General features: G+C 40.1%; 2 protein-coding genes across 5 annotated transcripts; one reads left to right on the forward strand and one right to left on the reverse strand.

Moving 5' to 3' along the window:
* The first annotated feature begins 356 nt into the window (after window positions 1-356).
* On the forward strand, window positions 357-7,805 carry cfap97 (cilia and flagella associated protein 97). Of its 4 annotated transcripts, none has more exons than XM_083983978.1 (6): window positions 357-544; window positions 1,226-2,160; window positions 2,967-3,247; window positions 5,694-5,862; window positions 6,772-7,560; window positions 7,598-7,805. In XM_083983978.1, the coding sequence occupies exons 2-5, from the start codon at window positions 1,251-1,253 to the stop codon at window positions 6,894-6,896; spliced, it is 1,485 nt and encodes a 494-aa protein (XP_083840104.1). In that variant the 5' UTR covers window positions 357-544; window positions 1,226-1,250; the 3' UTR covers window positions 6,897-7,560; window positions 7,598-7,805. The 4 variants fall into 4 exon arrangements, with proteins under 4 accessions (XP_083840104.1, XP_083840107.1, XP_083840105.1 ...); XM_083983981.1 differs by having other exon boundaries at window positions 6,775-7,560; XM_083983979.1 differs by lacking the exon at window positions 7,598-7,805 and having other exon boundaries at window positions 6,772-6,910; window positions 7,225-7,268.
* Window positions 7,806-7,930: 125 nt separating this feature from the next.
* slc25a4 (solute carrier family 25 member 4) lies at window positions 7,931-10,239 on the reverse strand. Its single transcript, XM_083984012.1, has 4 exons — window positions 10,012-10,239; window positions 8,841-9,327; window positions 8,614-8,754; window positions 7,931-8,511 (listed from the first exon to the last, which is right to left on the reverse strand). Exons 1-4 carry the CDS (start codon window positions 10,120-10,122, stop codon window positions 8,351-8,353), a joined length of 900 nt encoding a protein of 299 aa, XP_083840138.1. The 5' UTR covers window positions 10,123-10,239; the 3' UTR covers window positions 7,931-8,350.
* Between the last annotated feature and the right edge of the window lie 9,447 nt (window positions 10,240-19,686).

Consider the following 19,686-nt stretch of genomic DNA (forward strand, 5'->3'; position numbering starts at 1 on the left):
TTGAGTCGTGGTGTTGTAATTCACAGAAATGTATGTGCAGTCAGCTGTAACATTTCATGTCTTAAAAGACCAAACAACTCTCACTTCACAGCAATCTTTCTCATTTCTCTAGTTGGTGCTCCAGTGCAACACAAAATATTTAGAAAATAGGATGTCGCCTAAATCAATAACTTTTCATTCAGTGCCATTGATCAGTGGTTAAATATGATACCACTAAGTCGGTTGTCATACGGTTTTTTGTTTTTCATTTTTAATTAGGTTTTTGTTTGTTTGTTTACAGTCTATGGTTTGTTTCTAGCCGTGCGGACCGACGTCATGACGCTGCCGCACGCATAGAATCCGTTGCCAGGAAGTGACGTAGCGCAGTTACTAGGCACCGTGTCACGCTCACGGCATCCAGCTGTAGTTGCCCGATAAAAGAAGAATTTGCTCTTAATAAGCATGTGTTCTTTGTTTGTTCGTCCTCTAAGAGAAAAACACCTTCTCTAAAGAAGTAAATACACCTCTGTCGTGAGTAATCGTTTGTCGTGCGACCCTTCGTGAGGTAAGATGTCGTTGCAGTGCAGCTAAAGTTAGCTAACCATGAACGTATAGTTGCAGTAAGTTGGGCTACCCGGGCTGTCAAACTCAATAGAAAGTGTGAGTTGCTGCTTTGCTTTTGTCGTTATTGTGTTTTTAAAGCGTTTAAAGTGATATCTCGTGTGGACAAGAGTGTCTTTATCGACTGTAATTTATCATTCGATGGCTGGTTTGTCCAGTTCCCATGCTAAATTTGCTTGCAACCCTGTAGCCGTACGCCTTAAGTATTTAAGTATATGATGTAACTAACAACGATGTATATTATTGCTTAGTCTTACCCGACTCATCGACTCGTCAGCTACAAGTGATGCACATCAGTCTACACTGTCATGCATTTTTGTTGACCACTTTCAAATGTGTGTTAAAGACTTTCGTGCGTCAGGGTTTGATTTAATCCAACAGCCATTGGTTTCCAAAATGCCTTTGCCTAAGAGATAGCAAAGAAGATTAACTTTGTATTAATCAACACATTGGTTAATCTATTGATGTATTTAATGTGTCACAAAGAACACAGACATACATAACATCTGGATCGGTTTTGGGGATGTTATTTTATTGTTGTCAGATAATGTATAATATTGTATACTGTATTGTATAATGTGATATTTTTTCTTAAACCATTAAATGATCTGAAACCGTCCTACAGGTTCAGTGTACAAGGGCAGACTGTCATGTTCAACCCTGGTGAACTCGAAGGTGAAGTGGACCATTCTTTTTTTGATAGTGACTGTGATGATGATGATGGCGTCAGCAGAGATAGAGGGAAAAAGTTGGAGAGCACACCAGCACACGAGAGACTTCATGCAACACAGACTGAAAAAACAAAAGGTGGTTTGTCCCCAAGGACAGCTGAGAGAAAACAACACCTAAAGCAAATGGACAACAACAGAAGCAAAGTGGAAAGGAAAGAGAATAGCGACCAGGCAAAGGAAGGAGAGAGGTGCAGGGCATCCCATGTATCATCTGTTGCCTCTATGTCAGATAATAATAGCAGCGATAGTGAGGATGATTACAATTTGCACTCTAAAAGGTCCAGTGGGACCTTTATGGCTTTGTTGGCTAAGGGCAGAGAGACACGTGATAAGGATGTGTACAGCCAAAGCTCCAATGAGACTGAGGAAGAGGCAGAACTGCCTGCTGCCAAGCATTCAGGCCCAAAAAGAAGGAATAAACAATCGCCTAAAAAACTGATTCGAAATTTGCGCATGCGAAGTCCGCTCCCCTCTTCAACCAAGGTCAGTGTAGACACGGACACAGAAAGCTCCTCAAGCAGTATCAGTGGGAGAAGCAGTTTAGAATCCCCCACTCCTTACAAACCCAAGGAATCTTCTTTATCCCCTGGAGGGAGAAGGGCCGGAGTACGCTCAGCGGGATCTCGGGATTCAGAGGAGTCAGATGACACAGTGACAGATGTGAGCCCCCTTTCCTCTCCTGACATCAGCCCTCTGCAGTCGCTGGACCTGAACCACACAGAGAGTGAAGAGGGAGGCCTGAAAGAGCAGCAGCAGCATGAGCGTGTGCCCTCCAGTGGCCTCAGCAATAGACATCATGATGAGGACTCAGAACACGACTTGGATGAATGTGAGTAAAGCTGTGCCAAGAGTGGCACAAAATACATACAATTAAATTTAGATTGTAAAAAGTTAAAAAGAAGAAGCTTGTTCAGATGAGTGTGGTTTTTATTTATTTTTTATTTATTGTGTCATGCACACACAAGTGTCCAGCACAAACTTGTAAGACATTGCCAATGTAATGTTTGTAAGAGATATAAACCAGTTCTTATATATAACATCATTACGGTGTAAATTATACACAACTGTGTTTTCTGTATCAAGCTGAGTTGATATAACCTGCCACAAAACTCTTCTTTCCATTAAACACAGCTTGAGTCTTGTAAACATCCACCCAGAAGAGCCCACACACTCACTAAAAACATGAATAAGTATTTAAACAACTAATACACTTTCAGTTCAGTTAATGATGATGTACCTGAATACCACTGTGCAGAGACGCTTCCACACCTTGGTTTGTGTTTGGGTAACTGCAACTGACCACCTTTCTTCTACTGTACACCAGGAACAATGTACATTGAACGCATTTAGTGCACTGCAATACCCTTTGTAAAAAATAAAAAGAGTGTTTCATGATACAAGATTGTTCAGTGGTATACATGCAAAATTGCAAAAAAAAAAAAACAGCAACAACATTACTACATTTAGGGATATGGCTCAAGGATAGGCCATTTTATATTTTTGATTTTGTTTTTCATTCATTTATTTTATACTGTACGAACAAACCAACAAACCCACCTCATTAGATTTGCTCCAAATAAATGTTGCAAATGTTAGATAAAACACAATAACTCAGCAACTGTTTTCATCGATCAGGCTCTGTGAGTTCGAGGAGCCAGCTTGAGGGTGAACTGTTTTTCCACTGTCCTGGAGGGAAAAACAGAAAGAACTACTCATTCACCAATGATGAGGTCAGGCGCATCGATCGAGAGAACCAGCGACTTCTGCGGGAGCTGTCGCACCTTTCTCCCGGGCCCAGACCAGCAAGTGTGGCTGGGAAGAAAACCAATATGGCTGGTAACTCGCCTCTCACTCGCCTCTCCCACAGCGCACGCAACAGGCAGCGGGAACAACAACGCATCGAGAGGGAGAACCTGGTGAGTTTTGGTGTGAGATTTTTTTTTTTTAAGTATATTTTTGATAGTATAGTTGAGAGAGACAGGAAACGGGGAGGCAGAGAGAGGGGGAATGACATGCAGGAAAGGGCCACCTGATGCGGGATTCGAACTGGGGCCACCTACAGCGAAGACTTTAACCTCAACACGTGGGGCACCTGCTTTACCTTCTGCGCCACTTGGTGCCCATTGTGAGATTATTTTTAATGTGTCTAGTTATGTTTGTTATATTTCTCTGTCCATTTTCTATATCTCGGTATGTTTTTTTTTTCTTTTTTCTTTTTCTCTTGTCATGAAAAAGTTATTACACTACTATTAGTAAACAATGGCAAAGTGCCAAACAATCTTAGAAGATATACTGCTTAAAATATAATAATTGATTAAGTTAGTGTTGGGTATACTGATGTTACTTTGTCCCTAAAAATTGCGCTTTCTCATTTGTGTAATTGATCTGCCTAAACTGACAGTGAAATACTGGTTGCAGTACAGTATATTATTATATTCTCATCTCCTTTAACTTTATGTTCTTTCATTTGTGAAACATAACGATTTAATCTCAAAGACAGTGTCAACAATGTTTTTACATGACGACGCAATCCACTGGACTATGTTACTGCCTCAGTAACTTCCTCCAAAATATGAAAGCATGTCAGCGCATCACCTACTGATGTAGTTTTAGTGAAATGTCTTTGTCAGTGGTTTTAGTCAACGGAGAGAATCTGTTTAAGAACTTAAAGTGATTATTCTCATAACTTTCCTTATGTACAGTCAGTGTATGCACATATTTGTGTAGCTCCGGGCTCTATGTGCATTACAGCATTATTTTGTGCTTGTGTGTTACTTACATTACAATGTAAAGAAACATAGATACACATAGATATGTTTAAGGATACTAGTTCGACAGACAGATAGTAGCCTGTTGGGATGGTGTCAGTCCGAGTGTCACCCCTGAAAGCAGACACTGGACTGGAACAGATGGCAGCAGGTGGGAAGCTAGTAGTAGCAGCAGCAGCAGCACCACATCGTGCCATTAAAAGACAGTTCAGCCTCTACAGCTTCAGCCTCTGCTTGACCACACACTGATGAAAATGCAGCAGTTTTAATAAATGATTCTGAAAATTACAATTGGATTAACAGAAGAAAACTGGAGCTGGGTGACAGCAGCAGGCTGTCACTGTTACTAAGTGAAAACTGAAAACTTTCTTTTGACACTCATATTCCTTAGTATTGCAGAGAAAACTACTTTTGTTTTTGATTTTGTTATCAGAGGTTATGTCCCAGTCAGTTTCAGTGCTCAGTTCACCACCCCTCTCTCTCCGTGTCGTTGGGGGTGCGGTTCCATCTCTCTATTCTTAGAGTAGACTAAGTAATTGAATCTGCCGTGTGATCGGTGTGTCCACCCCACACATCGCACATGCACCCCATTTGTCCTGCACAAGTGGAACTAGTTGTACCATGTTTTTCAATTTGGGTCATTTACACAATGTACTAAATTTTCTTTCCAAGAAGTGATCTTAAGGTTTTTAGGTTTTAAATTATTCACTCTTTGGAAGACCTGTAGGTGAACCAATTTTGGCTGCATTTACTCTAGACGTCAGTAGTGCCTTTTTATGACCTCTGGGGAATTTGTGAACTTTAGAGGAACAATCCCTTTACTACTGAGCTTTTCGCTAGTTGCCTTGCTTCATATGGAGTTTTTGCTTTCTGGCAGATTTGTGCGCAGCATGCATGTGGTAGTGTGACTGCATATTGTATATGACATTCAGCCACTTGCCTACACTGTTTTGCTCTATGCTGTGTGGCTGTGGATCATGTGAAGCACCAGACACTTTTCTGTTTTCACAAGTTAATTGGGAAATTTAGAAAGTGTTTCATCTCTGATTTTTGTTTTGTTTTTTATTGTGTGTGTTACATATCTTTTTTGGGGATACAGTAAATAGTGAATTGCATGATGAGTCAAGTCACTAGATGAAATTTCGCATTGAGATCATTTTTCTGTGGGTCTGCTGTTCTGGACATTTAGGCTTTCTGGCTAAAGCCAGGAATAACACACAGTCACTGTGGACTTTGGACTCACTGGAGACTTTTGTCTTAAGCACAAACAGTATTATGCAAGAGTTTCAGGCACTAACTAAAAATTAATAGTTTGGATTTATCAGTCCACAAAGCAGTAAACATCTCGGAGACTCTGGCACTGTCCCTCCCTTGATTTAGGCTATCTCTGTGTCATCTGCATCTTTTATGATCCTAGACAGAATCTAGACATCAATAGTGCTGTGTACTGAAGCACTCTATACTCAAAATTAAATGCATTATTGATAGCTTTACCAAGGATGGGTGAATTGACCTGTCTCTTTTAGAGTTGAATGTGACTGAATAATATGTCTTGGAATGGGTTCTTAAAAATGTGAGTGAACTTTTCCTACAGGCTTTCCTGAAGAGATTGGAGTCTGTGAAGCCTACACCTGGCCTGAGGCGCTCGGAGCAAATGGCAGACTACCAGCGCCACGCGGGATACCTGGGAGCTCCTTCATACACCATCGATGGATCCACGGCAAAGCAAATGCAAAAGAGGCTTTCCAGCAGGATAGACTCCGGTAATTTCCAGTTACAAAACACTTTTTTAATTCATGTATGTACACTAAATAAGATCACAGCATGGTGACTGAATACCTGCTCGTACAAGGTCTTCAGCCACACATTATGTAACATAGACTGAATAACGAGCGTGTCTTTGTGTCCGTCTTTCCGCTAATTTATTTTATATGTACAATGACATCAGCTGAAGACAAACCCACTTATGACATCATAGCTGCACAGCATGAAAACACACCTGTGCACCCAACCCTCAGTGGGAGTTTTGATTTCACAAGAGCACCAACAGAAGTGTGTGCAGTCATTTTGCTGCAGGTTGGTGGTGTTTGAATGTGAGGATTTAATCAAAGTAAGCAAAGAGGATCAGTGTGGCACTGAGCTGTGTAGCACTACTCAGATTGGAAGCATATTTTATCACTCAGCTGACCTGCTGCCTTCAGAGGGAAACAGACGCTTAACTACAGTAACAGATGGAGAAAACTTTCTGGCAGCATAAAGCAGCTGCACATGACTGGTACTGGTAAGAAACCCACTAATTCATAGATCAGTTGTGATTCACTGATGGTTCTACTCTTATCACATTCAACCATTAAAGCATTTTTGGTAATGCGTTTATATAATTTGGTGTGGGGTTTTTTTTTCTTGCATTATTGCTTTCTGAAATTAATCTATTTTCTGGATTCAAGAGTCAAAACTCTAACATGTTTCCCAGTAGCACAATCCAAGGAGGGAGGGAAGATGTCTATTGACCTAATGCATCTATGTGTGTTTGTGTTTAGTTTACCAGCACTATACCTGTTTGTTTTTTCTGAAATTTAAATAAAATATTCCAAAATGTGTAGCATCTGCTTTAAATATGAGATGGTCAGTCTGAAGTTTTAGTATTAATGTGTCTCTGTTGTCCACACCAGCAGGTCCCAGGTCTGTCAGCTCCATCCAGCACAGCTCCAGGGCGGTCTCCACCACAGCAGACCCCAGCAGTGCACCTGTGCCCAGGTCAAAAAAGCTGAGTGCAGCCCGACCAGCTTGGTGCTAAGAAAGGTGTTCAAGGTACATAGTGCAGCATATATTGAATTCACTTTTACAGCCAATCGGGCAAGGTAATTCATTATAAAGAAGATAAACATATTTTTTCCTCAATGCTGTTTTATGACAAATCATGCACAGGGCTCAAAGCTATTGTAATGCTCTTAAATAGTTCAACTGTGGCTTCTGAGTACAGCACTTACTCTAACAGTTAGCTTTGCTGTATTTTTGAGGAAAATGTTGCCTTTCTCCAACATTCGCATTAATTAAGTAATTTATTGTTTACTATTTCATTAAGTGATGCTTCAAATAAATATTTTTTTATTTTAAATCTGCAGATTTTGTTTGCTGCCATCTCTTTCATTTGTACAATTTAAGATGCACTAAAGAATTATCTTTTTTAATTAAAAAAACATTTGAGAGTTCACTTTTGGTGTACTGTGTTTGCTTTTTACAAATTTAAAAGTGGATTGGTGGACATGGTATTTCTAATAATAAAATACCCATGTAACCGTTTTGACAAATGTCATACAAAAGTGAGATGATTCTTCAATTTTTAGGGGGTTGGAAGAGAGCCTGTACATTTAACTACTCATGACATTATCGTGACCAAACAGACTGGGGTACAAGCCTTTCTGCTACTTCTTGCTTGATGTCTATTATCAACATCGCAGGTGTCAGTAAAACTGGTCAAATAACATGAATGAACAGATGTCATCCTTCCATTGTGGATATTTTAACAATATCCTGCTGTATTTTGATTGTTTGGGGTCCTAACACTTTGACATGTAACAGTAGGAAAATCACTGGTGTCGTGATGTCTAAATGTACTTAGCTGCTTCCATCTCTCCTGATGTTGTACATGCTGCTTCACTGTCATGTCTTACTGAATAGAACAGCATCATTGCTAATGTTGGTAGTGACAACTGTGTCTATCCTAGTATGACATGTAAAAATGTCTGCTGTGGAAAAAGACCTGCTTAACCGCAGATGACTGGTTAGTGGTTACCATGACAACAGAGCATGCATCAAAAAAAGGCTGGATTATTAGACTAATAAATCTTTATTCTTAATAAAACAATGTAAGAGGTGCGATACATGGGTCAGAGTGGTCATAAGATAACAACACGTGGGCCTCAGCAACTGCTTTACAAACTGACTTAACATGAGGAGCATATGGCAGGTAGTGATGTCATCCTTTGCATCAACACATCATCTCCACTGAACCACTGGCTTGACTTTGCAACACTGAAAGTTTGTGCCTTTCGGCACGTCGTAGATGGGATATATACAGATTTCTGAGGAGGCATGTTAACCCAGCTCAAGTTAACTTTAATTCCCTGGGCTGTTGCTGAAGAGCACATGCCCACACTGTACTTCACCACAAGCTGTTATCACTCTATCACAAGAATTAAGACTTAAACAAAGCGAAGGGTTTCCTTAGGGACGGGGAGATTACAAAGTTTAGTTTGTGAACTTCTTGATCTCGTCATACAGCACCAACACAAAGGCACCGCCCGCGCCTCTGATCACATTGGACCAAGCACCCTTGAAGAAAGCTTTTCCTCCTTCGTCCTTCATGATCTTCTTCCAGCAGTCGAGTGTGCCCTTGTACATGATATCCGCTGTGGAAATAGAGAGATAGATGGTGATGCCATGGTCACATGTCTAAAATGCGCAATTAAACTAGTCAAATTCATCACTTCAAAGAAGGGACTGGTGCTCACCTCCTTTGCGTCCAGACTGCATCATCATACGACGTCTGACGGTGTCGAAGGGGTATGAGATAAGACCAGCTGCAGCGGTGACAGTCTGGGCGATCATCCAGGTCACGATGATGTGCGTGTTCTTGGGATCTGGCAGCATACCTGTGTGAGGAGGGAGTCAACGTGAGCATACACGTACTGTGCGTAACGATAAACAAGTTATAATCACGTCGGACAGATGCGCTGACCTTTAGCTGTGTCGAAGCAGCCGAAGTAGGCCGCTCTGTAGATGATGATTCCCTGAACTGACACGTTGAAACCGAGGTAAAGACCCTTGAGGCCATCGGTCTTGAAGATCTTGCTGATGCAGTGTCCAAGGCCGGTGAACTCTCTCTCAGCTGTGCCCTTACCGATGTCGGCAGCGAGTCTTGTTCTGGCGAAGTCAAGAGGGTAGACGAAGCAGAGGGAGGTCGCACCGGCGGCGCCACCAGATGCCAAGTTGCCAGCGAAGTAACGCCAGAACTGTGTTTTTTGATCCACTCCGCCGAGGAAGATCTTCTTGTACTTGTCTTTGAAGGCGAAGTTCAGGGCTTGGGTGGGGAAGTAACGGATCACATTGGCCAGGTTGCCTCTCCAGAAGGAAATGAAGCCCTGTTCCTTCGGGATCCTGTACACACAGTCCATGATTCCCTTGTACTGCATATCAACGGTGATCTGTTTGCTGGCATGTTGGACCTACAAATAACACAAAAACATAAAAGTTAATTTACCAAAAAAAAAAAAGAAAGAAAGAATGAAAGAAATGTGGTGTGAATGGGGCTCTAGTGAAATTGAGCGCAGAGGAACTCCCCCATCCCCAATTTCATATGAACAACAGAATATTTTTTATTCCATTTTTTATTACGTTTTGTATTTACACAGTCTTAGTCGACATTTCATGATCTCAGTCATTATGCACTGTAGTTATAGCAGCAACCTCTAGGCACTCTCATGTCACTTGAGAATCTGCTGTGTATTAGATTACACACTCCCAAGTTAAATTTAGCAATTCACTTACACTAAATATTACGGCGGTCATCGGTTGTAATGGGTTAATAATTAACTTAATAAACGTACAAACAGTAAAAGTATTCTTTTATCATGGCTGTTTTACTTTAACACCCGACTCTCCATCAACATCACCATCACGGCTGCAACATTGCGCAGTGCGTAAAACCATCTCCACTTGAACTCTGGACCTCTCACGTGACCCTTGACATTACGCACCAGATCAAGTGAACCCCCTCAGTGCACTAATAGACTTTCTTTCAGTAAAACAAATCACACTTTTACATTTTGCTATTTGGTTTATCAGCTATCCAGAGTTTTACGCACACTTTTACGCACAAACCAGTGGACATGCAGTCATGCTCATTTTACCTGAAGCAACAACTTGACTCTCTCAATGGGAGCGACAGCTGTTTTGGAGATGGCAGCGGCGATACCACCGGCCAAAAAGTCCTTCATGAAACTAACCACCGCGTCCGACATGGTTGGATGTTTCTTGTGCAAACCTGAGACCCTTGAATGTTCCAAACCTCACCAAGGTCCTCAAGGAAATCCAACGCCCCTTCAAGTGGCCGAGGCTCCTCCATCTGTCCTAATATATCCGCGCCAATTATCGCGAGAATTTTGAGTGATGGATTTGCATTCTGTCAAACAGATAAGCGAGGTTGGATAAATATCCGAGGTTGAAGGTCAAGACGTGCGCCATGTTCATCTCCAATGCCATGTCCAAGCCGGGGACGTTTAAAGGACACAATCTGTGTAGTTTGATTACAATGAAAACAAAAACTACTTCATACGATAATCTAATCCACATCATGGTGATTAAAAATTAATGCTGCTGTTGATCATCTTTCTCATCCATGAACCAAACATACATTACCGAGGTCAACTAAGTTTCCCAAATCTTCCAAATGAAATGAAGACAAAAAGACGTCTATCTAGACGTGAATCAACAAAGATTTTTATATTTTGAAAGACATTTGTAATGTACAGACCTTTTTACATATTTCTCAGCAAGTTTGATATGACTGACAATTAGACCAAAGTGATTTCCTTCAGTGTTTTACACTTATTATTAAAGGCAACGCAAACCTATAAATCCAATTTTCATTCATTCAAGCAGGGATGTCACCTCAAGTCGAAAAATAACCTGTTTGTTCTGGGTCAAAGGTCATATGTATGGGCAACTTTTTTCTGGTAAAGAAAATAAGATGAAAGGATTCAGATAAATCCACACTTACAGCTTCCCCATAATTTAATTCATTACAGGCGTAATTAGTTTGATTTTATACCTTTCTCTTCCTATCAGCACATGCACAGTTTTGCTGCACATCCATTTTTGGCACCTGTTGGAAACCTGCGTCAAGTCATCAGGAGAGAAGACAGTGGGAAGGAAAAACTTTTTTTTGTTTGTTTCAAAGCGATCATGGCTTTGTAAAACATATGGTACATTTTGTTGTGAAATATTGTACCGGGAATCTGATTCTGACGGACTTCAGAGGTGAGCTATCACAAGGTCTGAGATGAAAACGCAATTTGATCCAAACTGGCAAACCGGCCAACTTGGCCTGGTTTTGTTCCACTGAGGAGACGTTGGACATAACGTACTACAGCGCCCAGCCCGCCAGTGTGGCTGGGGGCCAACACTACTTAATTCATTCATATAATTAGGCTACTATATACGGTTTTCAGTTGGTTGTCAAGATTTATTTTTAATATTATTTTCTATTTTTTATTTTTTAACCACAACAGGTCATTCATTGAACGTGTACACAAACATATCAGACCTTGACGTGTAAAAACAAGTCTACAGTAAATAAATGAATAACTTGATAAACAGCTTATCAATTTCTCAAAAACTTAAACCAAACTAAATTTCAAATACAATCAAATAAGTGGAGCTGTTACGTTTCAGAAGTTTCATCTTCCCGGGTTTCTCCTCAGGACTTTTACTACCTCCCTGTGGCCACACGGTGGCGGCCTTTGACTGCCTGACTTCATGGGTAAACTTCACAAAGATGTTTCCTAACGGGTAAACACCAAACTAAAATCACATCAAGTGTATATAAGCAACAGCCTGGATTGACCAAAGTTCTGTACAATGAAATACAAAACAACCCCTAACCCTAACACACACACAACAAACAAGCAACTAAGATGTGATGCATTAACTTCATCTTATGGTCTGAGACAGGCAGTTAAAAACAAAGGATATAAGTAAAAGACAAAAATCTTATGGACACTTAAAAGCCAAATGAAAAAGTTGGTTTTAAACTAATAGCTAAACTCAATTCGGGTAGACCATTAACAAATAGTATTGCTATAGCAGTAATTGTTTGTATAGTATATATTTCATAATTATATCTAAATAATTGTTTAGGGAATTTAACTATTTTGTATCCTATTGTTAAAATAATGAAAACAACTTTTCCATCTTAATCTCCACAGACTGAACTGTGCCTGTCCTATGGATCTCGACTGCAGATCCTCTAATCTCCACGCTGTTCTGTTGTGTTGTCTCTCTAGACTGTTCAGTGGGTGGCACTAGAGAGCTGCTTTATATTCTAGAGCATCATTAACCTCCCAAATGTGTTACCCAGTGAAACAGGTGCTTTTATTTTCCTCGTTTACTCCACCCTCCACACAGAACAATACAAATAATGCACCACTTTACTTGTTGCCCACAGGGAAACACTCTTCAGTAGCTCCCACAGGCCAGGTCAGAGGTCAGGCTCAGCTTCAGGGCTGCAGCCTAAGAGCTGGTTAGGGATTCAGCATCTTGTTCATCTTGTTGCCCACAATAAAGCAGGTGCTGGCTGGCACTGAGGCTTGCACCTGCTTTTTGACAAGAAAAAAAATCATGTCACAGTATTGTCTTTCTAAGCTGTCGGGGCAGATTTTTATACATTTGTCTAAATTTACACTTATCTTTTTTTTTTTTTTTTGCAAATTTGTCAGTGTATGTTTGTATGAAATTACGTAAATCACTTCAATCAGACCCAATTCTCCAGATTGTCCTCATTGTTACATTTTATAATTTATGAAATTACCAATCATTTGGTTGTTATTGGTGATGTAGAGTGAGGGAGTTTGCATCTGCAAATTTGCCTTATATAATTTTAGTTCAATTTTTGTCATTCATGTAATTATTATCTAAAGGTATAGAGATATTGTATTCAATACATGGAAATATTTGCATGGCACAGTATGTTATTCCACAAATCATCTGTATCAGAAAATTTGCTTTTCATATTACTTCCAGAAAAAGCTTTAACGCTGTGTTTAGTGCCGTTGATTCTCTTTTTGTACTGTTATTTAAATCTGATCTAGAATTACGAAAGTCGTTGCTCAGTAACCTTGGATCTTGGAGGTTGAGGGAGGGGTCATGGAGGGGGTGTGGGCTTGGATTTGCATTTTGAGTATGAAGAGCTGCAGGTGTCAGACAGTTAGACCCCCCCGCCACGCACATAAACATGCACGCACGCATACACAAAGCCGTTACGCATGGCTCTTACACCAATACAGTCACTGATTTTATATGTTAAGAAGCAACTGTGAAAAGCATCTTTTTCTTCTTTTGATCCCCTACTATCTATCTCAGACCAGTAGAGACGGGAAGATAATGGAGATTATGGATGTCAGACAGGGTTAAAACCACAGATATTAGGGTCACAACTCACCATGGGAGAACTGGTTACCTCTGACTCCTGACAGTTTCACACTGGTCATTTCTGGTTGTGTTATTTTTTGGTAAATGTTTTGTTTTGGTACAAAAGATTTGAAACATGTTAAGATTTTTGCTTTGTATCATCGCATCCCAACACTGCAGTGTAATACAAAAAACTGCAGCAACAAACCCGGTCCTATTAAACATACTGTATAATGCATTACATATTGTATTGTGCCTTGAGGTGCTACATCACAGCAGCTATTCTTCGGATATCACAAAAACATCAATTAACTCAGAATTAAATATAAAACCTACAACTATGTCAGCAATGACATTCTAAAGTTGAAGTGACTTTGTTTTGCACACCTCCATCATCTGATACAATCCAACATAACGTTACTACCACAAATAATATTTATCTATTTTTAATTTTTATGACACTTTTGTAATGTTCAGTGTTTTTGCAGACACTCTCAACAATATGTTGTAGCATTAAGATCTTAGTTAGTGTTGGTGCTACATCGGGTTGGACTATATTCAGAGTTTCTAATATTTTGCCCCCCCTTTATGTGCATAGTTGGCACAAAAACCTTTTACTAAGGCATCAACATCAACATCTAAAAGACTATAAGTGTGTTTGTCATCTCTTCATATTTCCTGACTTCCTCACTCGGTCTATGAAATGTAGTTAAAGCAGAAGTAAGCGGAATTTTTGTGTTAATATAAGTCTTAAATAGTTATATCTTCCGACAGCAATCACTTACATAGAGTGTTTGGTCTGAAACACGGGTCTTGTCAGTCACTCTGCTCTGCTGTAAGCCGATGAGAAAACTTTCCTTGTATCCTACAACCTTTATCCAATGAGGAGAGAGAACGGCATAAAGGGGCGGTCCTCTCTGTGTGTGCAGCCAAGGGATGCGCGTGAATATGGTGACGTATAGGGACGAGGGCGGGGACTGCTAACGCCATCTGCTGACAAGAAGTTAGCCAAAACGACCGGATCGCTTACTTCTGCTTTAATACTGAGACTTTAAAACTTCAGCCAAAGTCAAACTAATTTCCTGAAACGGCTGGGTGTTATAGTCAAGAAGCTACTGATTTGGTTTCACTTCTATTTCTGACATGGATTATTGCACACTTGTTACATTTGTGAGTGGTCAGTATTACTTAAAAAATTAACCAGCACGGACATGTTCATTGTAGTGAAGCAACAGGTCATGCAGTGCAACAATGTGACAATGTGGCTCATTGAAAATAATTTTAAGATTAGAAAAAAAAAACCTAATTGCAAGGAGGAAATCTACAGTACACTGAAATAAACTCTACACAATGTAATATTATATAAATTATAATACAACAGCTGGTTTAACATAGGGATATACTACATAAAGAAAAGCTCAGCTCCTTCCTATGAGAAGATCATGTTGGCTGTTTATTCCCTCACAATGCCTGATCCCATGAGTCTGACATTTAAAGTCACTAATACAATCCTCTTCCCTCAAATCCAACAGGCTGAGATGCACACTGAGTTTTCCTGAGCAGACAGAGAGACTGAGCTCTCCAGGGCTCAGGGGGAAGGAGATTATTTAAGTGTTTCCCGTCTCCTCTCTTTGGTGGCGTTTTTGGCTGTTGGCCCTGTTTTCATTAACGTTAAAGAGGCTAAGTGAGGACAATATGAGTCAAAGGCACATGGGTGTCTGTAAAGACAGCATCATGCAGCTGACGTTTCTCACCCGCAGTCAGGGCATCGCACATGGCAGAGCAGCCAAGGTAGACAAACACACACACATAAACACACACTGCTGTGGAGAAGGAGGAGAAATCCCCATGACCAATCAGGGAGACCTGGAGACACACAGTCAGTGGGGGACGAAGGGATGGACATGGCAGGAGTGGGGGTGGAGGGTGAGGGTGGAGAGGTTTGAGAGAAACAGGGTGGGGTGAAAATTAAAAACGGGGGAGAAGGAATGAGGAAGAAGATCAGGAGCTGAAGAAAGAAAAAGAGAGAGAGAGAACAAGGAAGCCTTAGGTTAGGGACAGTGATAATGTCTGAGTGACAGTTGTAACAGTCCGTTTATCATCAAAAATATTTGGACACCTGGCAGAACATGTAGGTCTCAGTGCGATAATATAAATATCAACAAGGTGTTCCTGAAAATATAACACATCTGACTAAAAATGCTTTAGATATAGCCTATATATGGAAAAAAAAATACATGATATAAAACAAAACAAAATAAAAAAAAATCTAAAATTGTGCAGACTTGGACATGTCCTGCTTTTAAGGTTACAACTGTGGAGGATTCACAAGCATCACACTGTTTATACTTGAGCTCTGAGCAGAAGCTTCACAGATTAACGCCCTAAATTGGATAAATTGGACAAAGTAAAGTTTGCTCACAGTTCATTTTCAGGGTTTAGGGAGGCAGAGTGAGAAAAGTCCAAATAAAGGAGACACTGTGGCGTGTGTGTGTGTGTGTGTGTGTGTGTGTGTGTGTGTGTGTGTGTGTTATCCCCTTACACTTCTCCATAAATTGATATTTTAGTGCTGCTTTTTCCTGTGGATTTCCAAATGAATCAAAAAAAATTGTGTTGAGGAGAAAATTATCTGCTTAAAATAGTTTTCTTTTCTGGAGAAGAGTTTAGTTGCTTTCTTCAGTTGAACAGTATTTCTTGAAAATACAGATACAAATCAGTGAAGTACTATTAGATTTTATTCAACAAGGATATCAAAATATCATTCACTTTTACCAATTATTTATTCATATGTGCTCTAAATATTAAAGTGAGGATGGATATGCTGCAACAAGTGAGATTTTGCAACAATCCCCACAACACAACGTGAAGCCAGAACAAAAGCTCCCATGTCTTCGCTGCCTCCTTCTCTGTCGTTTTCCTTCCTCCACTAAAGTGAAGACATTTCTAAACGGCAGCTCTCACTTCTCGCTCAAGATAAAAGAATTCCACTTGGGCCGGCACTCACTCAAGAAAACCTAATCAATTCAGAGCAGTAATATACTTGTAGCACCCTCGAGATGATGGCTCCTCACTCACAAGTGTGTGAACTTCATTCATCCATTCTTCAGTCCTCTCAGAAAGACAACAACCTCTCTAAACCTCCAGGCCGTTTAGGACTGATTCTGAGCCCTTAGTCCCAAATTAGTGTTGTAATTTTGTCTGTGAAATAATCTCATCTGGGATTAGAGTTTGTATTGGGCAACACTTTGTCACACAGTTGTAAAGAGTTTAACCTGTAGTGGTTCTATTGTGTATGTTTGGAAATGGATCGTTTTCTCATGGCCATTATGTCCTAGAGAGGGTCTGCACCTTTTTCCTCGTGGAGGGAACATCTTTTATTTTCTACGTATATTGTATTGGGTGACTTCACCCAATTAGGCACAGGAAGACTGTAGAAAATGTAAATCCCTTTTTGCTGCAGTCAGAGAATATCAGTTGTGTCCGCCATCATTAGACTGGGAGTGTACTTGACCAATCTTTTGAATCAATGTGACTGCAGTGTAAAGTGGAGATTAACTGGCCATTCATGGCTATTGCACACAATTACAGGAACAGGGAAATTATAGGAACTCATTAAGAGCCTGCCAGTTAAATCCAAAGTAACTTAACAACTGATGATTATTTTTATCACAAGTTAATTCATTGATTATTTTTCAAATGAACTCATTAATAATTTTGTCTTATCTTGCCCAGTCTTGAAGGCTGGTGTGCTTTGTTGTGTTTTGCCAGAAAATCTTAAATAACAAAGCAAACAGAGAATAAAAGTCCACCATTTTCACCTGGAAATACAAGAACAAAATACCCAATTTCAGCATTCTGTTGTAATGGTTTGCAAACAGTCGCAAGTGTCCTGTGTTAACCAGATGTTTCATCAACGTCACTTTAATCGCACCTGGAATTAGGTCGGCTGGGACAAAATACCAACTCATACAACGGCTTTGTTAAAGTCATGTATGTAGCCAAAGTTGCCCCGACACCAAACTAGTGGTAGTTATGAATCCTTCCCCACCTGTATATTAAAGTTACATGCAAAGTGACATTCATAAACCATCCATAAAAGATTTACAAATAACTCCTAGCCTTTATGAAGCATTCACTGACTGCATTATAAAGTGACATACAGTACAAAATAACATGCAAGGTATTCATGAAATAATCTTAAAAATTTTACTTGCCAGTTCTGGAATGCAAAGTAGTCTAGTCAACACAGGTTTACATCCAATATTAAAAGCTGTCATGAACTATCGCAACAGGATGCTGAAGGTGCAATTAGGGGACTTTTATTTTGAAAAAAAATCTCAGTTCATTATTCAATAGTAATGTAACTGGATGTATGAATGCTGAGTCATGCCTGATGAAGCCGTTGTGAATGCATTACGAACACCTTATGGAAGGTGTTATAAAGTGTTACCCAGCTTTTTAATATTAAGATTTTATGGACTTATATGCCAAGATTTTTTCTCCTTCATTGCTGATTGTTTCATAGAAAGAAAGAAAAAGAATCATGGTTAATGTAGAAAAGTTTAAGTCTAAAACCATCTTCATAACCACACTATGTGCCTTATTATTATACAAGTCATAAATGGTTTTGATTCGTGTCTTCCAAGTCAGGAACAGGTAGAGCAGTCAGATATTTGCAGTTTCTGTAATTTTACTTTTGTTAAGATAAAGTTATTAAATAAAGGAGTGATTTTGTTGATTATTTTTGAGATGAGTATAGAATTTAGTTTAACATTGATTTCCTCACAGTGACCATTAATTTGTCTTTTCAACGCAAAACACTCAGTAAATGTCACAAAAGCTAGGGCAAACACTAAGTTAATGTCTTTATGCCGCTCTTGTCTTTGTTGAAAGGTGGTTTGAGATGATAAATCAATTTGTTTGATTTCAGAGTCTGGTCCAGTGTGTATGTGAGTGTGCTGTGTGCTTGTGTGTTAGTAACAATGCATCACTGACCCTTTGATTGGGGGATCAGTCGCCGCCTGTGCGTCCATCTTGATTTGATGGCCGGAGAGAGGGCTGATTGACCCTGTGACCTTTCTGTGTGGGGCGACGCTCCTCCATGTCCGGAGCTGCTGTCAGCGGGTTAATGAGCGACGGCTGCTCAGGGCACGCTGGGCCTTGGCTGAGTGACCGGGCCGGATGACCACCCTCTGCTCAGACCATTACGACCTCTCTACGGCCATCAGTTTAACAACCCCAACCCCCTCCACCTCCACCCGACACCCGTCTTCTTTCTGTCTCCTCCCCCTCCAGAGAAGCTGAGACTCTGACTGAAAGCTCAGGTTCCCACTGCTGCTCCACCACACCGGTCAACACTGGAAATGCTCCCTGGACAGGGAGTGATTTAACCCTTAAGCTGCATATAAACATCAAATTAATGGTTTATAACAATATAGTTATGAGCAAGTGTTTATTGTTGGGTCAGCCATTATATTTCATGAATGAATGGGCTGCTTAACTACACAGTTTTACATATACAATTATGTTTCATCACCATTGTGTTGTTAAAGCAGAAGTAAGCGATATTTTTGTGTTAATATAAGTCTTAAATAGTTATATCTTCCGACAGCAATCACTTACATAGAGTGTTTGGTCTGAAACACGGGTCTGTCAGTAACTCTGCTCTGCTCTGAGCCGAGGAGAAAACTTTTCTCGTATCCTACAATTTTTATCCAATGAGGAGAGAGAACGGCATGCAGGGCTGTGTGTGCAGCCAAGGGATGCGCCTGAATGTGGTGACGTAGGGACGAGGACTGTTATGGTGTGTTCAAGGCAACCCGTAACTCGTGTTTTTCCGACCTGTGAAGTGGTACCAGTTCGATCTGGTACGAGTTCACAGGTCGGAAGTTACGAGTGGCCGTTATAGTGACTTTCACAGGTAAAACAGGTCGGAAAAACACGAGTGGGTTGCCTGGAACGCTACAAAGTCGTAAGTTGTGACTTGAAGCTGTAATTTACGGTTTCAAAAGTCTGCCTGGAACGCAGCATTAGCCAAAACGACCGGATTGCTTACTTCTGCTTTAAACATTTACATGTGTTGAAGTAATATATCATAAAGAAAAACATGCCTTAAGAACAAGTAGAATAGAAGAACAGTAATATATCGTAACAACCATGTAATATTTTGTATTATTTCGCTTTTTTTTCTGTTGTGGAGCCTTTTTATAGCAGCAACAGGTAAATTAGCAACTTGAAAACCCAATTATAAAGAACAGATGTGAAAAATCAATTTGGATGTAACATAATTAACTTTATCTTAGTTCAATTTTAACTTCACACTTAATGGGTTATTGTAAATGGACTCTTGGCAATTTTTGTAGGATACGTTACAGTCATTTATATACTTACATGGGTCA

The sequence above is a fragment of the Trachurus trachurus genome (genome assembly GCF_905171665.1).
Source record: "Trachurus trachurus genome assembly, chromosome: 1".
NCBI classification, from domain to species: domain Eukaryota; kingdom Metazoa; phylum Chordata; class Actinopteri; order Carangiformes; family Carangidae; genus Trachurus; species Trachurus trachurus.

Coding starts and splice junctions, on each gene's coding strand:
- cfap97 (XM_083983978.1), top strand. CDS start 1,251: ATGTTCAACCCTGGTGAACTCGAAGGTGAAGTGGACCATTCTTTTTTT. Junction 2,161..2,966: donor AGAACACGACTTGGATGAAT/GTGAGTAAAGCT, acceptor TTCATCGATCAG/GCTCTGTGAGTTCGAGGAGC. Junction 3,248..5,693: donor GCATCGAGAGGGAGAACCTG/GTGAGTTTTGGT, acceptor CTTTTCCTACAG/GCTTTCCTGAAGAGATTGGA.
- slc25a4 (XM_083984012.1), bottom strand. CDS start 10,122: ATGTCGGACGCGGTGGTTAGTTTCATGAAGGACTTTTTGGCCGGTGGT. Junction 9,328..10,011: donor GAGTCAAGTTGTTGCTTCAG/GTAAAATGAGCA, acceptor TGTTATTTGTAG/GTCCAACATGCCAGCAAACA. Junction 8,512..8,613: donor GCAGTCTGGACGCAAAGGAG/GTGAGCACCAGT, acceptor CTATTTCCACAG/CGGATATCATGTACAAGGGC.